Source organism: Nuphar pumila, chromosome 8 (genome assembly GCF_984573655.1).
Source record: "Nuphar pumila chromosome 8, dmNupPumi1.hap1.1, whole genome shotgun sequence".
Taxonomy (NCBI): Eukaryota; Viridiplantae; Streptophyta; class Magnoliopsida; order Nymphaeales; family Nymphaeaceae; genus Nuphar; species Nuphar pumila.
The window spans coordinates 17,783,054-17,801,144 of NC_143256.1; the positions used below are offsets into that span (position 1 = coordinate 17,783,054).

At 35.9% G+C, this 18,091-nt stretch overlaps 1 protein-coding gene across 1 annotated transcript in view; it reads left to right on the plus strand.

Annotated features, from left to right (window-relative positions):
- LOC149829698 (actin-interacting protein 1-2-like) overlaps nt 1-18,091 on the plus strand; it is an 82,417-nt gene that overhangs the window by 15,161 nt on the left and 49,165 nt on the right. Inside the window, exon 3 of the mRNA XM_090015259.1 lies at nt 1,381-1,564. Coding sequence (XP_089871385.1) covers nt 1,381-1,564 — 184 coding nt within the window. The remainder of the gene's footprint in view (nt 1-1,380; nt 1,565-18,091) is intronic.

The following is an 18,091-nucleotide window of genomic DNA, read 5'->3' on the forward strand; positions in this document are numbered from 1 at the left end:
CCCTAACCAAAATCTTCTGAAATATTATTTGCATGAATGCAACCAAAATTGATTGGAGCTCCCATGTGGCAGGTCATGAATCCCCTTGTCATTTTGTGGTTGATGTATGCTTCAAAATTTCCCTTCATATCTTCATCTGATCTGATACCATCTTCAGATTGATGGTAACATGATTATGTTCCTTTGATGTGTGAAAGAATATGTGGTGTGTGCGAACTGTGAAACAAGGTGAGAGAAATGAGTGAGTGAGGAGGAAGAAGAAGATATAGGAAAAGAGAGGAAGTGAGAAAAGACAAGGGAGAAAGAGAATAGGGGCTGGAATCGTGCCCTATCCCTCTCATATTGACCCTTATAAAGGTAATTTAAGTCAGTTTACAAAAATGCCCTTCATAACTATATCTTTTGACCTATTGGGTCTTGAATACAAAAAAGGACTTCACTAGCCAATCAATTTTGACTCTCATGTAATGCTTCCTTATAACATATTGTACTTCAAAGGATAAACCAGAGTTGCCAGTTGGGGAAGCGATTCGGGTAGCGGAAGCGAAAAAAGGAAAAAACAAAAAAAGGAAAAAACAAAAAAAGGAAAAAACAAAAAAAGGAAAAAAAGATACATTTTGGAAGCGCCACGTTTCGCGCCTCCGAAATACGCTTCGGAGAAGCAAGCTTCCCCATGTCCTATGGTACTTCCGGTAACCCTGGGATAAACCTCTAAACTGGTCATCATGATGTATATGAACCCTTTATTTTTGTTACCTCATTAATTCACTGGTCTGCACTCCAGTTAGGCTAACCAAAACAGAAAAAGTGAAAAAGTGGAAAACTTCCCTTAAGTATCCACTAAACCTGCCATCTTCTGATCGATGCAATTGGATTGAGTGTTAGATGTCTTCATCCTTCTAAGATTTTAATTCATGGTAGCCTCTTGGTTCAAGATAGAACGCAGAAACATAACATTTATTCAAGTTTCCTTGCATTGCTTGTTTGGCCCATCAAATATTGTGCATTGGTGTGATTTGGCTACATTGTTTACAAGATGCCTTTCCCCATTAATTGTTGAAGCATACTCTTTATTTTGGAGCAACAGTCGTGTCCTTGATTTGCAGAGTCCAATGCAAAACTTCTGGAAAAATGTTCTAGGGTTCATATTAATTAACATCGAGTGCTTGGTATTTTTTCTTTTTTTTTTTCAAAATTTCTTGTAAGAGAAATGTAGTCATTATTTTAATTTTATGTCAATGATAAAAAACTCATTCATGACATTGTAGCAATGTAGGCTTGTGGCCATAATAAAATATAATGTGCTGAGGAAGATGTTCTTGATTGTGTCTTACCGAACAGAGGTTGTATGTAAAGGAAACATTATTGTTTGAAGTGCAGGGAACATTCCAACTTTGTCAATTGTGTAAGGTTTTCTCCTGATGGAAGCAAGTTTATCAATGTAAGTTCAGATAAGAAAGGTATACTATATGATGGGAGGACAGGAGAAAAGATTGGGGAGCTATCTGCTGAAGGTCACAATGGTAGCATCTATGCTGTTAGTTGGAGTCCTGACAGTAAAGCGGTATTTATGATATTCCTATGCTATTTTCATTATTGATTAATAATTATACTTCCAGTGGTGGACTTAGGATGCAAATATCTACATTGAATGATATCTACTTTTTCCTTTTTCAGATTCTTAGATTGATAATATGAACATTTTAATTGGAACACAATTAAATTTAAATGTTACTTATATAATCAAATGCCTGACTAATGGAGAGTTTTTCTTCTACTTTTTTGTTTTTTGGTTGATCGAAGAAGCACATTCATTTATCTGTTGAATGAAAGTTTTATACAATCTGGTTTACCTATATTCTAATGGTCTCCAGCACCATACTGGTTCTGATGGGGCTGTACTTGTCTGTATTACAGGTGTGAGTGGAAGTGTTAATCCAAAGTTTCATTGTGTGCTTTAGTCTGCTTTACTTTGGTATTGATAGAAATTCTTTCATATTTTCTGTGCAGTTGGATAAACCTGGTTGAGGTTATATTTGTCACAAAATGGCACGGATCCCAATACCCTCCATAATGGACTCCGAGGGTCAAAACATAATGCATTTGAACAAAAACATAAGAACTAAAATGAAACACAATAGAATGTGAGTAAATAACTTCATTAATAAAGAACAGTAAAAATACAAAAAAAATACATTTTAATCCTCATTACAATACACTAAAAAACACACAAGAAGCCTAAAACCATGGTTGCCAGTCGAGGAAGCGGGAAGCGATATGTGAAGTGGAAGCGGGAAGCGTGGCACTTTCAAAATTTTAGGAAGCGGGAAGCATGGGACGACTTAAAAGCGAATCAAGAATCGTCTCGAAAGCGAACCAGAAGCGAATCTGGAAGCGACCTAGGAAGCGAGGGGGAAGCGAAAAATAAAATAAAAATAAAAATACAAAAAAGGGAGGAAATGCAGGGAAAGCGAAGGAGAAACGTGCTTCCCATAAATGGGAAATGCGCTTTTCAAAAAAATTGGCGCTTCTCAGTGCGTTTTGGAAGCGCGACGTTTTACGCTTCCGAAACATGCTTCCCCACTAGGCTAGGTGCTTCGAGTAACTCTGCCTAAAACTACTCATCACTCCCTCACCTTACAAAGGCACCCACCCACCCATATTTATAGAGAAAAGAAGGAAGAAGAGAGAGATTAAAGGAGAGAAAAAGGGAGACCACACTAACCATTGGACCATAAGTCAAACAACTAGTCCAAGTCAACCAAAGTTGACTTAACTTTAAAGTATATATATCAGAGTTACCGAAAGCACCTAGCCTAGTGGAAGCACGAAATGTTGTGCTTCCGAAACGCGTTGGGAAGCGCCATTTTTTTTGAGAAGCGTGCTTTCCCGTTGCTTACCCCGCGCTTCTCCTGCGCTTCCTCCCTTTTTTCATTTTTTTTTATTTTTATTTTTTCGCTTCCCCCTCGCTTCGTAGGTCGCTTCCGGTTCGCTTCCTAGGTCGCTTCCAAGATGATTCTTGATTCGCTTTTAAGTAGTCTCACGTTTCTCGCTTCCTAAAATTTTGAAAGTGCCACGCTTCCTGCTCCTGCTTCCTCGACTGGCAACCATGATATATGTTAACGCCCCCGCTCAAACTTACATTGACTCACTATAAGTTTGCAATTACAAAAGGAATCCCATTACACAAGATATCGACATGTTCTTCTATAATACAAATTCTTGAAGGAGCTTCTAGATCTTCCTTGATATGCTCGAAAGGTCTCTAGAATCATCAATAATGCCAATATTTTAAAGAGTGCAAAAGGAGCAATCCAACTAAAAATAACTATATATATATATATATATATATATATATATATATATATATATATATAGAGAGAGAGAGAGAGAGAGAGAGAGAGAGAGAGAGTAATGGGTACGTGCTAAATAAAATATGCTAGATGAAACATGCTAAATGAGTTTTTCAGGGATTTTTTGTTTTATTTTTAAATTCTAATCGTACAAATGTGATCTATGTACTTGATTTTATAGGGTTCAACTCTTTAAGTGTTCGATTCTGACACATGAGCGGGTTTTTATAACGTTTAAAAAATCACCATTCCAAAATCTTTGTTAATTTTTAGGCTCCAAATATCATTTTTTTCATCGAAAACACATGATCCAAGTGTGGATTCCTCGTAAATTGACCATGCCCAACACATTTATGGGTCAGAACTGCAAAAAAAAAACCCACACCAAAAGAGCAGAAAAACCCATTTAGCACATTTCATTCGCATATTTCATTTCGTACACACCCATCTCTCTGTCTCTCTCTCTCTCTCTCTCTCTCTCTCTCTCTCTCTCTCTCTCTCTATATATATATATATATATATATATATATATATATATATATATATAAATGACCAAACACGCCAAAAATACAATACATATTTAATAAGACATTTTAATAATTTTCAAAATCTTTTAATAGTAAGAAAATTTTTCAACATCAATTTTGAAAGTCATTAAATTTTTATACACAATATTCATTGAGAGTCTCACCTCAATAGATAATTTTACGAAATCATAGTTCTTGATTTATAAGAGAACACAATTGCATATTATCAAAAGAAGAGATGCATGCATAAAATATCTCAAAGATAAACGTATAAATCATTCATCACTTTAAACATTCATGAAAACATGCATTATTGAAAGTCAATACACACATCTATCTCGAAAAGCACATTAATGCATGAAATATGAATTTTCAAACAACATCAATACCATGAATAAATAACTCACAAAAGAGTTTAACCCACACAAAAAATATTCATAAAGCAGAGTTTTTCAAAACAAGTAGCCATATTAAATGTACAACAGAAATAATGGGGAAGTTCAAAATCCCACGTACAAATCATAACAAGAGATATTTTGTAATAATGACAAATATTAATAACAATTTAAATCTCAACAATAGAAACAATATCTATAAATACACTCAAAATATTGCATCCTATGCAACCAAGGCATATCATGATGTAAATCACCCAAGATAACTAATCATGGAACACATTTAAAATATCTTTAAGCATGCAATTAAAACATATTCAATGCAAAATGCATGAAGAATTTTCAATAACCATTTCCCAGACAAGGGTAAATGAGTGATTTTTTTTTAGAAATTTTGTGGAGAGATTTGAAAATCCCACAAATATCAAGAAATGATATTTTGCAAACCTTCACAATAGTTCGACCACCATAAGCAATTTACCTCGCTTGACCTTCAAACCTCAAAATTCAAGTGTAATAGCTGCTAGAACAAGAGATCAATGACAATGCCACTTATGAGCTTAACAAACACACAAAAAGTGTGAACATCTCATCTATATAAAATAACACTTAAATAAGAGACAAACCTCAATGTTTCAGCTACTAGAAAAAGAGCATAATACAAACACACAAAAAGTATGAATAACCAATGGGTGCACCTAACTCATTGCAAACAAATCTTTCTTGTCTACGTAAAATGACACTTAAATAAGAGACAAACCTCAATATTCAAGTGCATCAGCTACTAGAATAAGAGTATAATACAAACACACAAAATGTGAATAACCAATGGGTGCATATAACTCACCACAAAAATATCTTTTAAATAAGAGACATAATAGGAGAAGACACGAAGTAAGAGAGCTTGTAATAAAAACAAACTAATGTCATCAAGAAGGATAAATGTATCAATTTTAACAATCTTTCAAACACCATATTTTCAAAATAGATAACCATCACAGATAAACATAATTATAAGTATTCATAATAACATTGTCCAAATAAACAAATGAGTGATATAACACACTCATAGAACTAGAGATCAAACAACCGTCAATTAGAGCCAAACTATAAGGCGACAATCTATACTGATAAGAAAACCAAGGTGCACACAACTCACCCCAACAAGCATCTCTTGTTCAACAAAAGCAACATGGATGTAGATACCAATCAAACCCAAGACAAGTGACAACACATCACTCATAACCTTTGGGAATCTAGACTAGTAAGATGACATGAGGTGCACACATAACTCACCTCAACGGCTAACTCTGACCCAACAACAAGGCCAAAAATAAATGGCGCATCCTAGAAAAATCTATGATGGACAAAAAACAATGCCAAAAGAAGGCAAAAAATACTCACGGAAATTGATTTTCAAATAAGTGAGTTCATATATAAAAGTACCGATTTGAAAAAACAAAGTTTTAAATCAAATCCAATAAAGGTAGATGAAGACTTAGAATGAATATAGTTCAATCATATGCACAACAATATGTCAATTGATGCAATCACTTCCAACACAAGATGTCTCATGACAAATTTTACAAACTTTGACAAGCAAATAATGGACAAGAATCATGCCCAATATAAATAATCTACATAGATGTGATGAAATTATGATGTTAGAGTATCTTTCAAAAGATAATGGAATCATGAATCCACCAATCAAGAAACAAGTGCACTAAGGCACATCATATACAAAAGATCCAATGAATCTCAATAAAAAGACAAAAGTATATGATTTTATTAAAGAAAAGCTTCTAAGAAGCTAGATCTAAATCATTAGTCTACTATTAGACAATTGATGACAAACATATAGAGATTCACAAAGAGCTATATAACTATCAACAACCATGAACTCATATATATCATACAAAGAATTTTATCACAATGTAACAAATATAAAATCTTTAAGAAACATGCAATGAAGTATCAATGCACAAGAAAGAAACCACTAAGGGTTACAAAAGTGCACAAACACTCAAGTCACTAAGCTACCAAAAAGCACATAAAACTACTAAGGGCTAAGCAACAATCATACAAGAGTCTTTTAAAAAATATAAGTTTTATTCATAAAATGCTCAAGAAGCATACACAAGAACCCACTAAAAAATATAATGCATAATAGAGAAATTAAAATATGCATTCGAGTTCATGATGACAAATCATGCTTATGCCATCCAATAATAATCACAAAGGCTACATAATTAAAATCATGCATGGTCACATAGTTAGAATCACCAAAGAAACATCACTATATATTAAAAATCCCAAAGATAATCTATGTAAATACATACATTAAGAGACACAAAAAAAAATGTAAAAAATTAATATTTTGCAAAACATGAAACACATAAGATTTTAAGAAACCACATATTTTTGCAAAATATAATTTTTTCAATATACATATCCATAATCTAAAAAATATATTAAAAGACAATAATTTCTATTGAGAATGTAGGGTACGGGTCTGGTTCTAGACCCAAAATGATTCTTTTGTATTGTATTTACATGGTTGGTGTTATCTGGTCTGGGTTGACAGACCCGATCCAACTTGTATCATATATATTACATTGAATATAGGGCACAACCTCTCATTGAGAATCGTGCCAGTCATTGCTGCCTCTCCTTCTTGCAAATCCCTTTCTCTTCTGCTGTGGATGAAGATCTGGTCGAAGGTGCGTGACTTCTAACATGGTATCAGAGCAGGCTGATGTGATCATCGCAAAATTTTTCCTCTCGTAATATTCTCTCTCTTCCTTCTCTTTTCCTTTCTAATCCCTTATTTTCCTCCTTTTTGAAGGGAGAAAGATAAAAAAAACGGAAAGAAAGAGAGAAGAGAAAAGAAAGAAGAGAAGAGAAGAGAAGAGGAACTCTTTTGCGGGTCTCACTTGACCTTAATTTTGAAAAATATTTTGAAATAACTCGCCTCCGTTTTTGAAATATTTGCGGGAAAATTGGGAGACGGGATCCGCTCATCGGTACGAGGTTCGACCGTTCCTGGCGCCTTTACCAGGGGTAATCGAACCAAGGGTCGAATCAATGCCTTTTGCTTTGCTAAAAAATTATCTAAGTATTTATCCTAAGTCTAAAATGCACAATGAATCATGCTTGTGCAAATGCAAAGATGTATGCTTTTTTTAGAAAATGTTTTGAAGAATTCCCAAGTGAATCCAATAAAGTGAAGAAATGTTTTCTAACTTAGAACTTAAGATTAAAGTTCTAAGTTTTTAGAATAATCAAGAGCTTGGGAAAATAAATTTGGAATTTGGAAATTGATCTTGAAGTCTTGAAATAAAAAGAGAATGAAGGAAATTTTCCAAGTCATAAATGGACTTTGAATTTAGAAGTTTTGAACTTGGATGAATGTTTGGAATGGAATTGAATTCCACTTTTGAAGTTTTGATTTTAGAAGGAAATGTGGGAAATCTAAAGGAATCGAGGAATGGGATTTGTAACAGTTGGAACTTCAAGATGAAATCCGAATCCAAGTTCTGGATTCTGAATAGAGTTTTGAGTTGATTTTTGGATTTAGGATCTGAAATGGGAACTTGATCTGAAATCTGGAATGAAATGGAATTGGTTTTAAGAATTGGAATTTAAAGTGAAATTTGGATTTGGAATTTTGAGTGGAATCGGATTCAAGATTTGGAATCCAAGATGATATTTGGATTCGAAATCTGAGATCCAAGATAGGATTGGATTCTGGATCCCAAGATGGAACTGGACCTGAGGTCCAAAGTAGAATTGGATTCTGGATCCTAGAATGGATTTGGATCTGAAGTCTGAGATCCAATGTAGAATTGGGTTCTGGATCCTAAGAATTGGAATTTGGTTCTGAGTCTGAGACCCAAAGTAGGGTTTGATTCTGAATCCTAAGAATTGGAATTTGGATCTGAATCTGAGATCCAATGGTAGAATGAGGATCTGGATCCTAGAATGGATTTGGATCTGAAGTCCGAGATCCAATGTAGAATTGGGCTCTGGATCCTAAGAATTGGAATTTGGATCTGAATCTGAGACCCAAAGTAGGGTTTGATTCTGAATCCTAAGAATTGGAATTTGGATCTGAATCTGAGATCCAATGGTAGAATGAGGATTTGGATCCTAGAATGGATTTGGATCTGAAGTCCGAGATCCAATGTAGAATTGGGCTCTGGATCCTAAGAATTGGAATTTGGATCTGAATCTGAGACCCAAAGTGGAATGAGGATCCTGGATTTAAAATAGAACTTGGATCTGTGATTGGAGATCCGAGGCGAAATGGGGTTTATACTTGGAAATCTGGATCCAAGTTGAGACTAGGATTTGGATTTTGGGTTTTGAGAAGTCCAAGTAGGACCTTGAAATCAAATTTTTGAATCTTAAAATTAGGTAGAATTTGAATAGAGATCTGATGAAGAAGAAGAAACACTTGGGATTTTGAAAAGGAGTTTTTGAAAATACGATGCAATTCTGCCCTATATGATGAATGAATTTGACTAAGTTTTGAAATTTGGAATTTGAAAAGCTATTTCATTCTTTAAATAAATTAAAATAAGATTGAAAATATAATACATCCTTGACTATGGTCATTGAATGTATTATATACTAATCTATATTTAAATTCAAGAGAAAAATGAAACACTTTTGGTGCTTTTATAGAAGTTAAAATGGGATTAACTCTAAATATACCCTGACTATGGCCATTGGTATATATTTCGAATTAATCCTAAGTTAAATTCTGATAAAAGAAAGAAAATATTTTGAGAAACTATGATGAATTTTGAAAGTGGATCCAGTGTTATTTTGTAAAAGATAAAAATGCTAAGTTTTGTCCACACCCTGACTATGGCCATTTATGTGGATCATCAACTTAGTATCGATTACCTCTTACGAAATTGTGCACGTGCCATTCGTGTTTCACCATTGGTGATAATTTGAGAAATAAAAAAAATGCATGAAAACAAGCAATTCATGATAACAATGCTCATTCATTCTACCTAAAGCAGGAAATGTAAATTTTTATTTAAATCTAGATATTACAACTCATTGAATCAAGTTTACAACTTCATACAATAGACCTTTTCACATGTCTCCTGTAAAATGATGTTAGCATGAAACAAAGGTGAAACATAGAGAGGATTTAAGATGCTATATTGAAACTGGAATGTATACACTGATAAATAAAAAAAAGTGCATGTGCTAAATGTTTATGAGAAAATGCATATTGGAATGTATGTATGATGCATTGAACTGAAAAAGAAATGAATGCTAAAATGACATATTGAGCTAATGAGATAATGCATGTTATAACACATATATGATGACAATGAACAACAAATATACATTTATGCCAATGATTGATGCACATATGATCTGTTATGTGTAAAATGGTGAAACATAAGGAAACAAGTAATATCAAATGATGCCACCAGATATGAACAAAATGCACAGATGATAGAAGCAAAATGAAATGAATGGTTAAAGTAAAAACTACAATCAGTAGTGTAAACAGCAGTTGGTGCCTAGGTGTTGCTGGAGTGTGGTGGGCTGAAGGTGGGCTGTGTTTAAAGCCCAGAAATGTTACTGTAGATGAATGGGATGGAGTACACATTTGTAAAATGGAAATGCTGGAAAATGGATAGGATAGGGTGAAGGTTTTTATATACAGGAGAATATAGGTGTTGTCGGGGTGCTACAGCAGATGAGTGGATTCTTAGTGGAGGGTGACAGCATATGGATGTTGAAAGTTATGTACCGATGGTAATGTAGGTGCAGCCTCACACAACTCAAAAAGCTTCATCTTCGGTGTATTTTTCTCGAAGACAGCATGGTTTTTCTGATGAGAGTCTTTGGCATTCAGACCCTTCATTCTTAGTAAAGGTAGGTATTGACTAGACAGTTACTAGCACATGACCACAAAACTATGGCATAAGGGACATTAGCGCATAATATTTTCACAACAATAAAATTCCTTAGCTACAGTCTAATGATGAAATTTTATAGGACTTCAGCATCGTTTCTTTATAGCCACAGGTAACATCAGATTGTATCGAATTCGTCAACTCTGGCAACACTTTTCTTGACTTCTGCAGGTGTAACTTCTGCAACATTGTAAGAATGCTGACGTAGATGCTATAAGGAGGCTTCAATAGACGTGGGCAAAGGGTGCAATGACCTGTTATGAATTCTTATGACAAGGTATAAGATATAACGAAACAGAAAGTAGCATAAAGAAAACAATATATGGTGCAACAACAAGGAAATCATGGATGTTATGAAAATATATAGGGACGATGATATTATAGTGCAAAAGTTGTGAGATATGAGAGGAAATATGCAACAACCGCAAGGCAACGTGGAAATGCAACAAGAGAAGCTGATGGCTTCCAATTTTTTTTTTTACTATCATTAACAAAATCATACATTCAGAATTTAATGCATTAAAACTATCATAACAGTCCATCATAGTAGATATCTCAAGAGTTTTTGCAAGGAAAATATAAACACCTACCTCCAAAATGTTGTTTGGCAGATTACAGGGGAAGAGGTCACCACTCACCTGGAGCAACAGAGGATTGAACAGAATAGATGACGCAGGTGGCACCTGACTGCAACTACCAGGCAAATTCTGAAGCAAGTAACAATAATTGTGAAATCTGGCTGCAAAAGTCCTTTGTTGGATTAGGCAGATTACTTACCATAACTCATGTGGAGCTATGCCCAACTTTTGGGCATACAATCTAAATCTTAGAATGCCTCCAATAGGCAAAAACCATCATGCTATAGAACCAGGGTGCTGGAAGTAAATTTGCTAAAACAACAAAAACCCATCAATGCCACAGAGAACAAATCAATAAGCTCGCCATTAGAACGCAAAATCACGCATACCCATAAGCTAAAAGGGAAAAGGAAAGAAGATGGAATCATAGGAAGCAAGGAGAATCCAACATAACTAGTATGAGAATTGAATAAAACAAGAGGATCTAAGAAATGCAGATATTTTAGCAAAGCTAATATACCGTAAAAGGGAAATTTTAATAGGATTTAATAATGACACAAAATTGGAGGATGAAATCTAAGATTGATGAAGGATTGTTACACAATGGCTCTAATCTGATACTAAAGCAGATCAGGTGTCCTTACTATATGTAACCTTCTACGGCCTTATGTAGGCAGTTCAAAGGGGGGGGTCTCTTTAAACTCTTACATATGCAGAGATGGGGAGTAGCTACCAGAGGGATGCACTGATGATGTTCAAATGTTACAGAAAAATACATGCAGATGCTGGTTAGATAGGTACCATACAATGGCCAACGTGAAAACAACAAATCAAGTATCAATCAGAGGTCAAGACGGATATGAAAGGAAAAAAAAAAAATGCAAACGAAATCAAAATGATGGTGGATGAAAATAGGAAATCAAATATCCAAGAGGAATGACTATGATGCAAATTGGAAATCGGAATTTAGAAGAAAAACCCAGGATATAAACCAGCAAGTCAATAATCCACAAAAAAAAAAAAAAATATGAAACAAAACAGACTCAAATTGGAATGTTATAAGATGGAGGTAGGGATCAAGGAAAATGCAGCAAACATGGATCATGTAATCTTAAACAGATAGATGAGAATGTTGATAAATCAAGGCTTAGGTGGATTATCTCTAGCAGCAGAGATATAGTAACGAGTTATAAAAAAAAAATGTTGGATGCTAAACGAACTGAAGAAAACAAAATTTGCAATGCAGGAAAAAGATGTTGGAATTTAGGATTCCATTGATATAGCACATAGGTAGATCACTGTTGCTATAGACAACACGATCTTACCTATGGTGCTTTCAAAAGGGGCGACGCATGAGAAGATTAATGAAATCAGAGACAACATAAAAAGAGAAAGAAAAAGGGGAAGGAAGAAAAGGAAAAAAAAAACGATGAAAAGAGAATATTACTATCAGACGAAATTAAAATAGAGGAAACAACCGATGTTTACCTGGTTCGCTGATCGAAGCATGAGCTTTGTCTTGCTTGTGATTCTCGGCTTATGAGATCAAACTTCAGTTGACAGGGAAGAAATTTGTGGCTTATGATTCAGGATTAAGACTCCCGATTGCGAGATTTCAACTGAAGCGGGAGTGGCGTCCCTCTGTAGGCTGTAACTTTCAGGATTGGTCAACTCCTCTTAGATGCAGAGGCTCTCGATGAAAGGGGAGCTACCGAATTTCTTTTGGATAAGGTCGAAGGAATGAATGTTGGAGAAGCCCTCATCAGATCGCTTGAGATTTCTGAAGCAGAGTCGACTTCCTCCAGTTGACGGGGAAAATAAACCAAGGGAAGGAGAAGAAGCAAAGAAGACGACTGAAGGGATAGGAGATGGGTCTGCTGTCAGACTCCCTTCAAAACGAAAGAGGAAGAAGATGCGAATGGGGAGGTGAAGAAGCGGTGGATCTTAGGGTTTCCTTGAATCCCCTTTTAAGGAGGAGCAGGGAAGATTCAGGAAGAGGAGGTTAGAGATGAAGGGTGAAGATGGCGGTTTCGTGATGGAGGGTGGAGAGAGACCCAGCGGTTCCGTGATGGAGGGTGGAGAGAGACCCAACGGTTTCGTGATGGAGGGTGGAGGGAGGTCGGCCATGGAGGGCTTGGGCGACGAAGAGGGTTTCGGGAGAGGCGGTTGCGCTCTTCTCCCATCTCCTTCCTTACGAAGGGTAAAAAAAAAACCCTAAAAAAAAACCTGTTTTGCAGAAGGGGCCCCTTGTTATTTCGAAAATTTACAAAGAGGGGGCTCCTGAGGCTTTTAGCAAAATATCGATTTTTAAAAGTCTCAAACTCATTCGTTTTTCTTGAAATTTTCCCAATTTTTGGTTTTTGGTGTTATTTTTCCATTTTTTTTGTATTTTTAAGTAAAAGTCCTAAGATTTGAGAAAATAAAAGATTAAAACTAATTTTTTGTGTTTTTGCAAAAATATTTACAAAAGGGAGTTTTTCTGAGAAATTAAAAGCTATTTTGAGAAAATTTCCTCAGAAATGGGTTTTTGATCCGGATTTTGAGGAAATATGGATTTAAAGTACTGGATTCGGATCCGAAGTTGATTTTGAATATATCAATATGGAATTCAATCCAGAAAATCTGAAGAATGATTGAATTTTAGCTTTGATTTTCTCAGAAGATGGAGTCAGGGGCAAAAAAGGTCATTTTTGGATTTTTTTGGAAAATTTGGGGTGTTCACAGCTGAGAAGTAAATACTAGGTCGAGTTCTCTTCTTCCTTTCTTTGATCCAAGATCTGATCTTATCAGATCAGATTCTATTCTCCTTCTGTCCTGAAAATTGATCTTATCATATTGGGTTAAAAATCTCTTTCTTAAAAATTTTAAACATCTTTCTTCCTCTCTAAGTTTTCGATCTCTTAAAACTGAATCTGTTCACGTCAAACAGTCTGGTCACGTCAAACCAGATCTGTTTTCTTAAATCTTGATTATTTTTTTTCCTCTTTGATGCTGGATCGGATCGTTCCAGATCTAGTGTTTTCGTTCCAAGCCAGACTAAATTAGATCTGGCCATGGCATATTGATTCTTCCCTTCAGCAGCGTTAAATCAAATCTGATCGTATCATATCAGATTTGTGTTTCCATTTAAACCTAGATCTCTCTTTTGTCTTTCAAGTCAAATCTTATTCTCCAAAACCAAATCAAAGTTTCGGTCCATACAAAAAAAAAAATTCAGATCATTAATTTGTCGTGTTCTACTGATTATTTGTTTCCCTGCAATATTATTTTCGTAGCAAAAAGAAAAAAAAACAGATTTACATTGCTGGTAAATCAAACTGCTGGTCAGAGTGTTCTTTTGTTGTCCTTTCACATGGATTCTCCCTTCCAGTTTCCTTGGACAACTCATATAACTACTTAACCTGGAAGCGACAAAGTTTTCCTTTTATTAAGAGTCTGGATCTCTCTGGATATCTTGATGGAACGATCCATGCACCACTAGAATTCATTCTGCAAGAAGAGCGAGATGATAAAGGGGAGGTTTCCAACAAATTGATTCATAATTCAAAATTTGTAACATGAAGAAGAAAAGATCAGGCAGTTGTGGCTTACATTACCTCTATGCTTTCCCATGAGATATTAGTGGCCATCCTAGATGAATGTTCAGCCAGAGAGTTGTGGCAAATATTGGCGCAGACTTATTCACAGATTTCATAAGCTAGGATTTTGCATTTAAAGAGAGAATTTCAGCTTTTAAAGAAATAGAGTTTATCAGTGACATAATACATGAACAAAATCAAGAGTATTACATATCAACTAGCCATGGTGGGTTGCGTAATTCTTAACAAAGAAAAGGTTCAACAGGCACTGAATGGTCTGGGTTCTGACTACCACATGTTAGTCACCTCTCTTCTATGCCTCCCTTCATTGCCCAGTTTTGAAGATCTACGGACTAAGCTACTACAATATGAAGTTACCATTAGGGGCGAGAAGATGACCCTGAATTCCAACAACCATGAGGTACTTGTCACATGAGTAGTATTAGGGTGAGGACATGGGGGCTTTTGAGGCGGGCGTGGACATAGAAGAGGTAATCAAGGAGGCCGTGGGCTTTTTCCCATACCCTACATGTCACCTAACTTGTATCCAGGGAACCCTATAAACATCCCGACATGTTTTCAGTGTAATAAAATGGAGCACATTAAAGCAAATTGCTGGCATAATCCGCAAAACAAAGGCAAGTTTAATAGTGCTGGGCCTTCTACTAGGGGACAAGCAGGAGACGACCGTAAAGGAGATGAAAAGAAAAATGTGAAGAATCTTTTGATTTTCGCTCTTTCAGAATTGAGCTTCAAGCAAACTGAGTAGGAGACTTGGTACATTAACTCCGGGCTGCTGCACATGTGACATGTGATATTGGTAAGATTTATTAAAACCGGAGATGGTGTTCTTCATCCTATCTCTCATGTTGGAAATATTTTCCTTCTACTCCCCAATTCCTCATTACCTTTATCTGATGTTTACCATTCTCCTAGTATTGTTAAAAACATTGTTTCTGTTTCTAAACTTGTCGATGATACTAATTCTTTTGTCGAATTTACTCTTTCTGTATGTGTCAAGGATCTTCTCACGAAGAAGACACTCGTTGAAGGAGAACGACAAGGAAACATGTATGTCTTCAAGGAGTCTCTTCTAGTTCATGATGCATCAATAAATTCACAACCAGTTCGTCCAGTGTCATTCAAAGTTTGTTTTAGTCTATCTCAATGTAATAAGCCAGAGATTTGGCATCGTCGTCTTAGTCATTGTAATCATTCATTTATTGAGAAGCTTGTGTCTAGTGGACTTGTTCCGCAGTCTAGTTTGAATGTCGAGGCTGATTTTCTTCTTTGTTTCCGTTGTCAATTATGTAAAAGTCATGTTCTTCCATTTCATTCAATAAATCAAAGAGATTTTATGCTTTTTGAAATTGTCTATTCTGATGTCTGGAGACATGCCCCACAGTCTTCTTTATTGGGCAATCATTATTACATTACTTTCATTGATAGTTACTCTAGATACACCTATATTTATTTTATCAAATATAAATCTGAAGTTTTCAAGCTTTTCTGCTCATTCTGTGCTTTAGTTTGTAATCAATTTTCAACTAAAATTCAATATTTTCATTGTGACGGTGGATGAGAGTACTTATCAAAGGAATTTACTGAATTTCTCTAAGATAATGGAATAGGTCGTCGAATATCTTGTCCACACACACCACAACAAAATGGTGCGGCTGAAAGAAAATACTGGCACATTGTAGAGAGTGCGCTGAGTATGTTGCATAACACTCACATTCCTTTAAACTTGTGGATGAAAGTTTTTCATTCAGCTGTCTATGTCATAAATCGACTGCCAATGAAATTGTTAGCAGATCAATCCCCTTATTTTACGCTATTTACACTATTGGGGGTTCATCCTGACTATAATAAGTTGCGAGTGTTTGGCTGCATATGCTATGTTCATATTGACAGTTCTTAACGTGATAAGTTTCAGAAAAAGGCATGCAGGTGTAGGTTTGTTGGATATGTTGATCAATATAGAGGATATCACTGCTATGACTCCACTACCAGTCGCATCAGAGTTTCATGGAATGTCGTGTTTCACGAGACTCATACTGATGATTCAGGAAGTACAGAGGGACACTGTAAGGATGCTAAAAGTTATCAGCCATGGCTTGTTGCTGAGGTGCTTGATCAAATGGTGATGCATGACGTACCCTCATGTCATACACTATCTGCAGAACAAAATAGTACAGTTGTACACCCAGAAAAGGAAATGTCGACAAACACACAAGATATTACTATGCCTGTCATTTCAGATGTTACAAAGTTTTAAGGGATTACCTATGTGCAGTGAAACAAAGACAAAGTTCAACGACCTATTGTGCAACCCAGGAGGCTTGAGAGGATTCACCATCCTATTGAAAGATGGGTAAGTTATGACAACTTCTCTACAGACTTACAACTGTTCATCTCTCAGATTGAAAAGCATGATGAACCTATCAGTTTCTCACAAGCATCTATGTCAATCAAATGGGTTGAGGTCATGAATGAGGAAATGAAAGCTTTACATGAGTGTGGGACTTGAAAGATTGTTCCTAGACCATCGAACAAGAATGTTGTAGGATCTAAATAGGTCTATAAAATCAAGTATAAACTCGATGAATCCATTGAACGCTATAAGGTGAGGCTAGTAGCGAAAGGGTTCACTCAAGAATACAGGCAAGATTATGCCGAAACATTTAGTTCTGTGATCAAGATGGAAACTATTCGATTAGTTCTGTCCTTGTCAGTTCAGTATGGATGGACTCTAAGTCAACTTGATGTCAAAAATGTATTTTTTGCATGGCACTCTCAAGGAAGAGGTGTATATGGAGCAACCCTCTAGTTATACCAAACATAGCCCCAACACACATGTTTGCAAGCTACGAAGAGCCATCTATGGGCTAAAGCAGGCCTCCCGCTCATGGTTTGATAGTTTCTCTATTGAAGTTCAGAGACATGGGTTCGATCTCATCTTGATCATTCGCTTTTTATTTTTCGAGATTGTCAGGTACGCACCTTAATTCTTATATATGTGGATGATATTATTATTACTGGGAACTCCGATGAACACATAGAAGCTACCAAGATCTTATTGAGTCGACAGTTTAAGATGAAAGATTTGGGGGTTTTGCGTTATTTCTTAGGGGTTGAGGTGGATCGACAGGATGAAACACTTCACTAACCCAACACAAATATACTTTGGATTTGTTGGATAAGGCAGGCATGAAGGATTATAAACCTCTATCCACCCCTAGTGTCCTTAATCATAAACTCGGATCCCGGTATGGGGAAGCATATGAAGATTCCAAGAAATATCGGAGTCTTGTGGGTATGTTCCAATATCTCACCTTCACTAGACTAGACATTGTGTATGCAGTGAATCAAGTTTCACAATTCATGCATGACCCACGAACAAAGCATATGAATGTTGTCAAGAGAATCCTTCGATATTTAAAAGGAACTCTTGGAGATGGTCTAGTTTATCATCAATCCAAGACTAAAGGGGAGCAACATCGACTGGATGTATACACAAATGCAGATTGGGCTGGAGTTCCAGATGACAGGCAGTCGGTTTCTGGATATTGTGCTTTTCTTGATGGGAACTTGATGGCGTAGAGTAACAAGAAACAACGTGCATTTGCACGATCTAGTATTGAAGCTGAGTATCGATCTATGGTGGCTGCTACAATAAAGGCCACATGGCTGAGACATCTTTTGACTGAAG